Raw genomic sequence first — 12,876 nt, 5'->3', positions numbered from 1 at the left:
GAGTTATTTGGCACAGGATTTGGCACAGGTCTGTCACCTGATCTTGTAGCAACAGTGTTTATATGGCTCGGCCAGATTAGTTTCTGGTCAACGGTAACACCCTGGATGTTGATAATGTGGGTTTATGTAATAAAAATTCAATTGAGTGTCAAGGGGTGATGATTCTCTCTTGTTCAGTATGGCCACGACAGGGCACATGTGGGGCATGATTCTTACTTGCTGCTTGTCATCTGGATATTCTCCCCAGGACTACTTGTTGCATTTATACAAGGACTGCTTTAGTATCTTATGAGTTATAAATGGTGCTGAACATTGTGAAATTAATATTCAGCAACCATTTCTGATATGCAGTTAGAAATTCAGCTTGGGGTGAAATCTGAGAGCACGTTTGTTCAGGCGCAGGGTGTTGCAAGTGAGAGGGATGACCCAATGGTTAGGGAGTGGAATCTGTAGCAGGGTCTGAAGACAGTTATTTCCTTTTTCCCAGTATTTAGTTTCAAAGGAAGCTCTGCTGATCCAGTACTGGATATCAAACAAGCCAGGTTGATGTTTTAGGCTCAGACCATGGCCTGGTTCGGGGATGGACAAAAGAGTTACGATGGGGAGTTCTGTGGACTGGAGAATTGATCCACCTCCTCGCCTTTATAAGTCCAAGCATTAATTCATCTCTGCCATATAGGATTACATTACAGTCTAATCTCTATATGGTTTTGAAAATGTATGTTTGCCAGTTGGGATTTCAAGGGTTATGTTATAATCCGTGATTTTCCAAGTCACGGAATAAGCCTCATTACTAACTACAGGAGTTCTGTGTGATGACACAGCACCAGGTTCTACTCTGAGCATGTGCAGTACAAGTCGTGGGTGAAGAACATGTTGATCAGGAAATTACATTGAAATACGGAGAACATAGAATTCAGCAATAGATCACTTGGTTCAACTAGTGTGCCTATAATTCACATGAGACACATTCCATTCCATCTACCTCATCTTGGCCTTTCATCTTGTCTTTCTGATCACTTTGCTCTCATCTACTCATTAGTGCCTTTATGAAAGAATTTAAGCTATTTGGCCAACCACTTGCTGCAGCCATTTTAGCAGCTCTCACAATAAGCAAAATCTCCTAAGTTTCCTGTTGGATTTATTGTTTACAATCATATCCCCCTAGCCTTTAATTTTGTCACAAGCGGAAGCGTTGGTTTCACATTTACCCTACACAATAATGAGAATTCCATAACAAAAAACTCCAGCCCAGCTCTAATCTGTCAGAGTCACATCAATTCTACCATCCTTACAAATCCTTTTCACATTTTCCCCCAGTCTTCTTTGTCCTTTTTTGTTATAATAGAGACCAGAACTACACAAATTGTACAATTTCACTATTTTCTACTTTTTAATTGTTTGTACTTTTCCTACCAAAGGACAGCATTGCATATTAATACTTGCCACTTAACTGGCCAGACTATATATATTTTTGTTACATAAAAACATATTTATGGTATGCATCCTGAATTTTACGGCATATATGATATCAATAATCATCATAGACTTTTATTGAATAGAAATGTCATCTCCTACCATGGGGAGATTAGAATTCCCCTTGAAATTGCTCTGGGTCTCTAGATTACTAAGCAAGAGACAATACTGGTATATCACCACCTCCCCTTAATTGTGTTTTCAGCTGCAAATTATGATATGGACTTACTTATTCCCAAGTCCAGATCACTAATGTAAATGAATAATAGCAGTGTTGCAAACGTTCCTCCTTATGAATCATCATACTGACATTTTCGGTCTGATATTGGGGATGGATTGTGAATTGCACAGATTGCATGAGAGATGAAGGTCAATTTATTCGGGTTTATAAATGATTCATGTGCTAATGTTCTGGGCCCAATTTCGATTTGGATGCCATTTCATGTTAGCGATGGTGGATTATTTACCCAGAATATACCACGCTGCAGAAAGTCCCCTGTCAATGACTAAAGAATGCCAGTGCGCAGGTGTTGACATGGTGCGTGCTCTGAGCATGCTCAGTATGTGATGTCGAAAAACTGGAGGCGAGTAGACGGTACGGGAGGCGCGAGCGGATTGTGAGCACAGGGTAGGGATGGAAACCGCCACTGTGATGGGAAGTTTACAAACTTTTGGTGTCGTCCTGATGACCCGAAGAAGAGCCCACATTCCCGCATTTACCCCGCGGTGATAAATCCCGGGGAACGGGCTTACCGCCATTTTGCGAGTGGAAAACAGGGAGGCGGGGCTTTCGTTGATGACGTAACAGGGTTACCCAGGCAACTGGTTGCCATCTTGGGACAGGGAGGTTTAGCTTATTTAGTGAGCGGGTTATATGGGCGGCCATCTTGGTGAGGGAAGGGAGTGGGCAGGGTTTTAGAGCCCCAGTGCATCTCAGGAATTTTGGATGATTTGAACCAGTGGATCAACTCTGTAGCTCCCTTTGGAAATCCTCGGATGCAAAGTCAGCAGCTCCAGGGAATTAGTTCCAACTTGGCGTCTTCATTTCTCCAATATTATATATTTACTCATCCTCATTCTTGTCAGTCCGATTTGGTTCTGTGTACATTTCACCCACAGTTAAGGGGCCAATTAGCAATTCCCTCCAATGATTGCTGCCTCTGATTGTTTCTTAGTTCATTTTCAAAGCTAAGATCCTTTCTCCCTTTGTCCCATCCTTTCTTATCAGGGCTGCTCCCTCCTTTCAACTCTTCTTGTCTTTTTGAATAGTTAAGCATCCTGAAATAATTAGTTCCTAATGTTGGTCACTTTGCAGCCATGTCTCCAAAATAGTTGTTCAATCAAACCTATATTTATATCTGTTTCATCTTGTTTGTTGTGAATACCTCATACATTTAGATCAGTGGCCTTTGGCTTTTATTTCTTAATTGTCCTTGTTATCACCTTTGTCCTAATGCTCCATTCCCTTTGTTACTCTCACCATCTCTTCCTGACCAATTCCGCTTATTTTTACTCAAACTGTTTTTGACCCTTGAGTCCCTTGCTGCTTTTCTCAACCCCTCCATCCCCCGCTCGGACTCCCTGAAAAACAGCTTTTTAAGCAACCTCATCACTCCCAGGCTGCAAGTGATATTTGCAAACTTTGAAATCATGGGCTGTGTATATCTCAGTGGGAGAAACTTCTGCTCCAGTATTGGTACCTGAAGCAGCTGCTGCTCACTGCCTGGTTACGTTTCAATGATATGGTCCTAATCTTTGGCTGTCAATGCGGAAGGGGCAGGGATAAGTTAGACGATCATCTTGTGAAGTCTGGTTAAAACAGGAATTGCCAGATCCAGGATAGGTGAAAGCCATGGTATTGGTTGGGGAATCCCTTCCGTTGCTGCTTCTCATTTGTGGCTGTGTCCATGTTTGGGCAGTTCTGTAGAAGGAGCATGCAGTGTTCACCAGCACAGTTGATGTGTTCCATGGCCATTAGGCACCACAGGGTACAGAGTGTCTTGTGGACGTTGAGAATCACATCAAAGTTCCCTTTGCTTCTGTTTGGAATTTGTTTGAGTTTTGCTCCTTGTTTGTTTGAACTACATGGTTTGGAGAAACACGAGGGGAACAATATTGCCTAGCAACTAGAATTGTCTATTCTGAATTTCTATCCTGTGCTGACAGTGATAACTTCTGTAAAATTCCTTTCCAGGTTCTTGGAAGGAGAGTAGTTCCAGATGGGAAACTCAAAAGAAACATCACATCAAAATCTGTCAGAATCTCTGGCTTCACCATAACCTGAATATCATCAGCCTGTGAATGTGGAAGGAGAATATTTTGTCTGTTCTGTCTGAAAAAAGTTTTCCAACATCAGTGTGACTGGAAAAGCCCTGAGACGCGCACATCCGATAGAGACTATTTCAGTGCTGTGACTGTGGAAAGAACTTTACACAACCTGAGACCACTCACCACCTGGCGAAACCATATACCTATTGTTTGTGTGGACTAAGATTCAACTGGTCATCCACCCTGGAGGGACACAAGGACACCCACAGCATGGAAAAACCATGCAAATGCTCAGACTGTGGGAAGGGATTCAAATCCCCATCTCAGCTGAAAATTCATCAGCATGCTCACACTGTGGAGAGACCATTTACCTGCTCTGTGTGTGGTAAAGGATTTGCTCAGTCATTTAATCTAGTGTCACACCAGCAAGTTCACACTGAAGAGAGGCCTTTCAAATGTTCTGACTGTGAGAAAAGCTTTAAGAGCAATGAAGGTTTAATTCAACACCAACAAGTTCACAGTGAGGAGAGACCTTTACAATGCTCTGTCTGCAGACAGACTTTTAAGAGTTCTGGGGGTTTAACTCAACACCAGCAAGTTCACACTGAGGACAGACCTTTCAAATGTTCTGTCTGTAAACAGTGTTTTAAGAGTTCTGGGGGTTTAAATCAACACCAGCAAGTTCACACTGAGGAGAGACCTTTTAAATGCTCTGTCTGTGGACAGTGTTTTAAGAGTTCTGGGGGTTTAATTCAACACCAACAAGTTCACTCTGATGTGAGACCTTTTAAATGCTCTCTCTGTGCAAAGTGTTTTAAGAGCAACGAGGGTTTAATTCAGCATCAACAAGTTCACTCTGAGGAGAGACCATTCAGTTGCTCTCAGTGTGAGAAGAGCTTTAAAAGCTGTGAGGGTTTAATTCAACATCAACAAGTCCACTCTGAGGAGAGACCTTTCAAATGCACTGTCTGTGGGAAGTGTTTTAAGAGCTGTGAGGGTTTAATTCAACACCAACAAGTTCACAATGAAGAGAGACCATTCAGTTGCTCTCAGTGTGAGAAGAAGTTCAGGCAATTATCTCATCTCACTGATCATCTACGCGTTCACACTGGAGAGAGGCCCTTCACTTGCCCTGTGTGTGGGAAGGAATTCACTTGTGCTTCCCATCTCACAGAACATCTACGTGTTCACACTGGAGAGAGGCCCTTCACTTGCTCCATGTGTGGGAAGGCATTCACTTGCGCTTCCCACCTCACTGAACACAAGCGTGTTCACACTGGGGAGAGGCCCTTTACTTGCCCCGTATGTGGGAGGGGATTCACTTCTGCCTTTCACCTCACTGAACATCTACGTGTTCACACTGGGGAGAGACCCTTCACCTGCTCCATGTGTGGGAAAGGATTCACTTGTGCTTCGCACCTCACTGAACATCTGCGCGTTCACACTGGGGAGATCATACATATGCTCTCAGTGTGGCAAGAGGTTCAGTCAGTATTCCACCCTCACTGAATATAAGCATGATCACACTGGAGAGAAACTGTTCACCTGCTCCATGTATGGAAGGGAATCACAAACTTCTCTTATCTCAGTCAACACAACAGTTCACTCCAATGAGAGACCATGTAAATGTTCAAACTGTAGGAAAGGATTGACAAACAGAAATGAACTGATGAAACACCAGCGTATTTACACTGGGAAGAGGTTATTCACCAGCTCCATGTGTGTGGAAAGAATTCACTCAGTCATCGCAGCTCATTAAACATCAACTTCTTCACACTGATAAGAGGCAGTTTAAATTCTCTGACTGTGGGAAGAGTTTGAAAAGCACAGGGAATCTGTTGAGCCATAAATCAACTCGTATTCGGGTGAGGTTATCAATATCCTTGGGGTTATCATTGACCAGAGACATAAAAACTGCATCTATAAGATGTTATTCCATTTGATCTTATTACGTGATAGGAAGGTTCCAGAATGGAAACCTGGCTCAAAAGATCGTACTTTTACTATATTTAGAAAATGCAGAGGAACAGAAACAAAGGATTGCTAATTTGTTTTAAACAACAAGAAAAAAAACATTTATTAAACATGAAAAGTTTGACTCCCCCAAATTTACAAATGTATACAGTTTTCAAAGATAACACCCCACTATGAAGCCAACTGGCCGATGTCACTTAACTGATCTTCTGTGGATTTCTTCTCAAAAATCCCCTCCAAATGATTGTTACATGACTTCCAAATTCCTAAAAAAAAGTGTACATTTTAAAATCATCTTTCAAATCATGCTTTCCATCAGCTATTTTCATTGAGAATCCAGCTCCAAGTTTTCCACCTCATTTCAGGCTTCCATTGTCTTAAATGTTTTCACACAAACTCCAAAACCAATTTCCACAATTATTTCAACTTGGGTTCCACAGGCTATGTTAAAATCTCACAAAGCTTTGAATAAAATTAGATTGTGAGGATAGTGGGCAATTGCTAAACATTTCTATATTTATATAATTTTTTTATGTTCCGTAGAATGTTTAAAATTCAGCTTTATTCTTGACGTAGTCCGTATGTCTAGGGAATACAGCTCAGATGCTGGGAGAACAGGATAATTACTAATTTTAGCCATGTAGTGTTGACTAGAATAGCGCAAATGGATTTTTAAAATAGATTTCCCCTGAGGTTTTTGATTAGGTTGATTGACAGGGTCATGTGATGAAGTGTTTAAGGGGAGGAGCTAGGTCTCCAACAGAAAATAGCTTTTCAGTTGCAGCTGCAGTCTGATTGACGTTAGAAGGATTTTGCAGGCTTCTGGAACTCAATATCTCTCTAAAAGAGCAAGTATGCCTGGTTTTGCTAGCTGTATTTATTTAAAAGTGATTTTATCTATGCATGAATGGAGCTTACTTGGAACTGGGACAACAATAATTTAGAAATTAAAGTTGTTTCCTTTCATTTTGAAGTATTGTTCAACTGTTAATAGTTAAGCTGTGTCATTTGTTAGAGGTATATCTAAAGTGTATTATTAAATAAAGTTTGTTTTATGATAAAAGATCCCTAATTTGTCAGTGAAATTACTCCTGGAGCAAAGCATCCTAGCCTCACATTTATCCCAATAATAGAAAAATTGTTGGGGTCGAGTCTGGCTTCCTATTGTAATTTGGGATTCTGGTCCAGGACTCTAACAGATATCTTTGTGGCTTTTCATGAGCCAATTTCTTCTCAGCTGTCGGTCTCCACTGAACAGTACACTGTTGAAGTTCCAGTTCTTTGTTCCTTCAACTTCAGACTTATGAGAAGCTTCTTTCCATTTCTCTTGTTTCCTTAACACGTTGTCCTTTAGTTTTCTGTCACAGGCTTTCTTAACTATTACTCCATTGAATGGCTTTTCATCTAGCAATGCTTAGGGAGATGTTCTCTCTCTAGTTTCCTATAACGAACTGCCATGAGTAAAGCCTTGCTACCCTGAGGGTGCCCCTGGTCACCAAACAATAGCTTTTTACTTCCCCAAACTGTTACTTGCTTTTCATGCTGTAGCCCTCTCTAAGCATAATAGAACCACAGTTTGAACTGACTAAATCTGTACACATACAAACATTTTTTTCTAATATGAATTCCTCTAGAAATTCACTCTCCTTACATAGAACCACTAAATTAAACCCACTTACATTTATACTTTATTTCTAATAGTTAGCAATACAAATATAAATCCCTTAAAACTACTTCTATTTGCCTAACACAGAGACTCAATCCTGTGGTGAGTAACTCATTTCCTGACTCCCCAAGGCCTGTCCAAATCTACAAGACATAAGTCAGGAGTGTGATAGAAGATTGTTCCCCTTGCTTGGAAGAGTGGAGTTTCATCAGCATTCGAGAAGTTTGACACCATCCAGGATAAAGTAGCCTTCTGGATTGGCATCCCTTCCATTAGCATTCACTCCCCCCACCAGCGATGCACAGTAACACCAGAGTGTATTATCTGCAACATGTACAGCAAGAACTCATCAAGTGTTCTTCACAGCATCTTCCAAACCTCCGAGCACTTAGAAGGACAAGGGTGGCAGATTCATTGAAACACCACCTGGAAGCCTCCCTCCAAGTCACTCATCATCCTGACTTGGAAATACATCACTGTTCCTTCACTGTCACTGGGTCAAAACCCTGGAACTCCCTCCCTAGCAGTACTGTGGGTGTACCGACACCACATGGACTGCAGTGGTTCAAGAAGGCAGCTCACCACCATATTCCCAAGGCAATTAAAGATGGTCAATAAATGCTGGCCGAGCAAATGAACCCAACATCCCTTCAATTAATTTAAAAAACGGCTGTTCAGTTGCTGTGTGCGGGGCAAGGGATTCACTTGTTGAAATGCACTCATTTCGCATCAGCTTGTTCACACTGATAAACAGAGGGATTAAATATTCTGACTGATTTGCTAAAACATCAGTGCATTCACATTGGAAAAGGTTGTTTATCTCTGTATGGGAAGGGATTTGCTCAGTCAAGGTAACCCAATAAATATCAACTGGTTCATGTTGATAAGAGACTCTTTAAATGTTTGGACTGTGAGAAGAACTTCGGAAGTTAAAGTAATCTGCTGAAACACAAATGCACTCACACCGGGTACAGACTGATTACCTGCTCCCTGTTTGAAACGTTATTGAACCTAACACCTACTCTGCAGAGAAACCGCAAGTGACTGCGTGGGTCTGATTCTGCTGTTTTTGCTGCCATTACATCACATGAAGGACTGAACCATGTTCATCTGACAGCTGATGAAATCAGTTTGTGTCTTGGAGGAGACTGACTGATGTCCTGTTACGAACTGTTCCATTTCTGCTCTTTTCTCCTTTGTTAATGGAAGATTTGTATTGATACAGAGCCTCTCACAATTTCAGGATGTCCCAAGGTAATTCACAGCCAATGAGATTCTTCTTAAGTTAGCCACTATTGTAATGTGGGAACTGCAGTCATGATTGTTGTATGTGATTGTGACCAGAGAATCTGCTCAGTGATGTTTGTTGAGGGATAAATATTGAGCAGCTCACTGGGGAGAACACCCCCCACTCTTTGCAATGACTCACAGGAGATTTTACATCCAACTGAGGGGACATTGGGGCCAAAGTTGACCACCTCACCTGGAAGATAGGACCTGTGACAGTGCAGTGCTCCCTCAGTACTGCATCAAAATATCAACCTCGGTTAAACACTCATGTTGCTGGATGTGGATTTCAACCCCCAATCTCCTGATACAGAGATATAAATGTGACCACTGAGTCACAACTAACACCTCATCATTCTGGATTATTTCAGTTCTTACACTTGCCCATGCACTCACAGGTATAAGATTTTGGTGTGGGAGTTACAGAGGTTCAAATTCATCGCTAATTTGAATAAATTGTATTAAGAAGCTACAGTTGATTTCAGATGTCAGCTAAACAGAGAAAAGGCATATGTCCTGAAAAGGGAACACGGTTCATTGGTCCATGATTGGAGAAATAGATGAAGGAAAGGGGGTGCTAATCGCTCTGGATGGAGGTGACTACCTCCTTGGAATGGTTTGCTGATGGTCCCAGATTGGACAAATGGACAGTTGAAGCTGATTTCCAATGCTGAACATGGCAGCTTCATGTTTTCTCAGTTCTCTTGGGCCAACCTATTCGGCGGAAGCCAGCATGGATTATTGTGAGAAGCTCTTTGAAATGATTTAAAAAGTCCTTTGAGATACCTTATTGCTGGAGGGTCTTGTATCAATCACTTATTCAACTGTCCATGAGCAAAGGGACAGGCATTCAAGTTAATCCTTGCTATTTCCATCAGAAATCTAGGAATTAATTTCACTTGCTGGGATCCTGTTTAACCTTTCTTCAGACAGCTGATTTACATACGGGTCATGAAATCTACTATCCGATAAGCTTTGTCTTGTTTCAGAGTATGTGTTGTAGACATGTCATTGGCAGAAATATTCGTCACCCCAGGGAGAACAATTCCTATGCTATTCAATAAATTTCTGAAGATTTCATAAGGCTATTGAACCTTATTTCTTACAGATCTCTCAACCTTAAGGAGGGAATATCCCTACTGACGTCTGACAGACTGATTTCTGGCTGACCTAACGATAAACTTGTTTTCCTAATATCTTGGTTACATTCTGTCAATAACATACTGAAGCTACCATGATTATCAAAATGAGCAACACAAAGCTTTGAGTTACCCCAAGAATAAATGTAAATGCTTTTCAAGTAAAATGTGGTATCTATCGACTGAGATTCATCACTTCCTCCCCCCTCCCGCCCACCACCATGCATCATCTTACAGTATTGTGAATCATCCTCCCACCACAGATCAGCCTGCCACTGCAGATCAGCCTCCGCGCCCCCCCCCCCCCCCCCCCAGCCTCGCCCCATCCCCTCCACCAATCCCAGGATGATCATCCCTCACTGTGGATCATCCCTCTCCACCTCGGATCATTCCCTCCCCCAACACAGATTATCTCACATAATTTGAAATTGTCAGCATGTTTTAAATACAAAGCTTCAAACAAAAGTTTATGCCTGAAAGATGCTTTTAATGATTCTCCAGTTCTCAAATACTGTTTTAAATTTTGTTTTCCAATTCTTATGTCGTTTTTCTCCGCTTTACCCAACATTTGTTGGTTTCTTTCAACCCAGAGAAAGCTATTCTTATAGTATTCAATTTCTGAAGATTTTATCAGATTATTGGATCTTATTTCTTACAGTTCTCCCAACTTCTGGAGGAAATATCCCCATTAACTTCTGACAAACTGATTTCTGGCTAACTCAGTTATGAGCATGTTTCCCAAATGCCTCGCACCTTCAGGCAACTTTCCAAATGATCATAGTAAAACAGAACATTAGCTTTTACAGATAAACTGAAACCTCTGAGAAAAAGAGAGTGTGGAACTTCCCAGAGTTTGTGATATCTGGATCATAACTTCAAAGCTGAAGCTTATCTTCAGAGAATCAAACTTTTAAGTGTCTTTAACAATAGTGCAAGTACATTGTTATTTATCATTAAAGGTTTGCTTTCATCCTGCAATTATACTTTTCTCAGGGGAAGCTGGCAGCATTTTAAATTGAATATCAGTGGTACAATTCTCTTGTAGCTGGTGTATGGAGAGGACCATGTCTACTGTAGATCTGTCAGCACAGATATCCTTTGGTTCTGGATACACTTGGGTTGCAAGTAGATGAAATAATTCAGCATGACCCCAGCAGAGGTCTGCCCCGAGAGTTTCGGGAGTGAGATGACAATGTAGTTGTTGCAATCTCCTTTGTCACCTTGGTTTTTATATGTACTGGTTATTTTTACATCCTACATGGCCGGTGGATTTGAGCCTACCTTCCAACAGAGGAGGATGATGTCCTGAAGGTATGACAGTGGCTGAGTCTGCGCTTGAGCCAGTTCAGCTGGAATTCCATCTATGTTAGAAGTCTTCCCTGCAAAGCAATGAGTGCCTTTTCAAGCTCAAGTGATGAAGATCCCTTGTGCAATTCAATTATGACAGGAAGCTGTGAGAGAGCATCAAACAGAGACTGGGAGATGTCTGTCCAATGTAAGTGCACCCTAATGTTCGACCCAGTGGGACATCTGTTTACTTCTGTCAACAAGTACTTCAAATGGGTGAGGACTTCAACATCTGCCGATTTCCGGAGGGGCAACTTTGGTGATGGTAGACCAAATGGTGGCTTGATTTTTGTTGTCACAGGCATCACAAGTGCACATCTAAATAATTCTTAAATGTTATGAGGCTCACTGCTTCCACCACCCTTTCAGGCAGTTAATTCCAGAGTCCCACCATTCCTTGGGTGAAAACGTTTTTCTTCACATCTCTTATAAACGTCTTGCCCCTTGCCTTAAATCTATGCCCCCTAGTCACTGATCCCTTCACCAAGGGGAAAGGTTTCTTCCTGATTATTTGAACAGAATCAGAGAAACATTAGAGAGGTGAAAGAAGCCACTCGGGCCACTGTGTCTGCACCGACACTGAAAGAGCATCCACCCAGGCACCTCCACTTTGCCCTATCTCTGTAATCCTGTGCATTTACCAAGGCTAATCTACCACCATGCACATCTTTGGACTGTGAGAGGAAATTGAAGCACCCAAAGGAAACCCATGCAGACATAGGGAGAATGTGCAAACTCCACACAGATAGTCAACACCCAAGTCTGGTACTGATCCCGGGCCTCCAGTGCTGTGCAGCAGCAATGCTTGCCACTTTGCCGCCATGCCACCCTAACTTTATCTATGACATTCATAACTTTATATCACGAACATGTGGCCCCTCAATCTTCTTTGCTCCAAGGGAAACAAACCAGTCTATGTAATCTCCCTTCAGCACTAAAACTCTCCAGCCCAGGCAACAACCTGGTAAATCTCCTCTGCACACTTGCCAGTCCTATCACATCCCTCCTCTAATGTGGATTGCAGAACGGCATACAAGACACAAGCTGCGGCCTAACCAACATTTTATATGCTTCCATCCTGACCTTAAACTCTATGTCTCAGCTAATAAACTCAAGTATATAATATTCTTTCTTAATCACTTCAACCACCTATCCTGCTCTTAAAGGACCGGTGTACATGCACACCTAAGTCCCTCTGATCCTTGGTGCTTTCCAGGGTCCTTCTGTTCATCACGTTGAGCTTGCGCAGGACCAGTCAGCCGTAGTGAGATTTCAGCCTGAGTGGAGGTATCGGGAATTTGGCGCGGAGTGGGAATTTAGTGCTGAGGGGAAAGAGATGCTCATCTTCAAGTGGAGTGGAGAGGTGGACCTTCGAGGGAGATTCAAGGGCAAATATGAGGCAGAAAGAAATCGAACCGTGATGTCACAGCCAACAGGTAAGTGATTGGCTGGTGACTGGTAAGTATTTTAAAAAACTTTTTTTATATTGGCATTGTAGCTGTTGTCAGTTAACTTAAGGGTTAAGTTATGGCAGGAGATCCCAGATCCGTGTCATGCTCCTCTTTTGCAATGTGGAAATTCAGGGACCTTTCTGGTATCCCTGGTTCCTTCACGTGCACAAAGTGTGCCCAACTGCAGCACCTGTTAGACCACTTGTCAGCTCTGGAGCTGTGGATGGATTCACTTTGGAGCATCCATGATGCTGAGGAAGCATAGTAC

General features: G+C 42.1%; 1 protein-coding gene across 14 annotated transcripts in view; it reads left to right on the top strand.

The window, feature by feature from the left end:
* LOC144505292 (uncharacterized) overlaps positions 1 to 9,941 on the top strand; it is a 51,575-nt gene extending 41,634 nt beyond the window's left edge. For 12 of the 14 annotated variants that reach the window (XM_078231384.1, XM_078231375.1, XM_078231374.1 and 9 more), the window contains one exon: positions 3,671 to 9,941. In XM_078231384.1, coding sequence (XP_078087510.1) covers positions 4,015 to 5,253 — 1,239 coding nt within the window. In that variant the 5' untranslated portion in view covers positions 3,671 to 4,014 and the 3' untranslated portion in view covers positions 5,254 to 9,941. Of the gene's footprint in view, positions 1 to 2,086; positions 2,105 to 3,670 lie in introns of those variants that run through there. The other 2 variants (XM_078231383.1, XM_078231372.1) reach the window with 2 other exon arrangements.
* The last annotated feature ends 2,935 nt before the right edge of the window (positions 9,942 to 12,876 follow it).

Source organism: Mustelus asterias, chromosome 16, assembly GCF_964213995.1.
Source record: "Mustelus asterias chromosome 16, sMusAst1.hap1.1, whole genome shotgun sequence".
In the NCBI taxonomy this organism is placed as follows: Eukaryota; Metazoa; Chordata; class Chondrichthyes; order Carcharhiniformes; family Triakidae; genus Mustelus; species Mustelus asterias.
The sequence above is the reverse complement of the archived record's forward strand: the minus strand, read 5'-3'. Positions and strand labels throughout refer to the sequence as shown.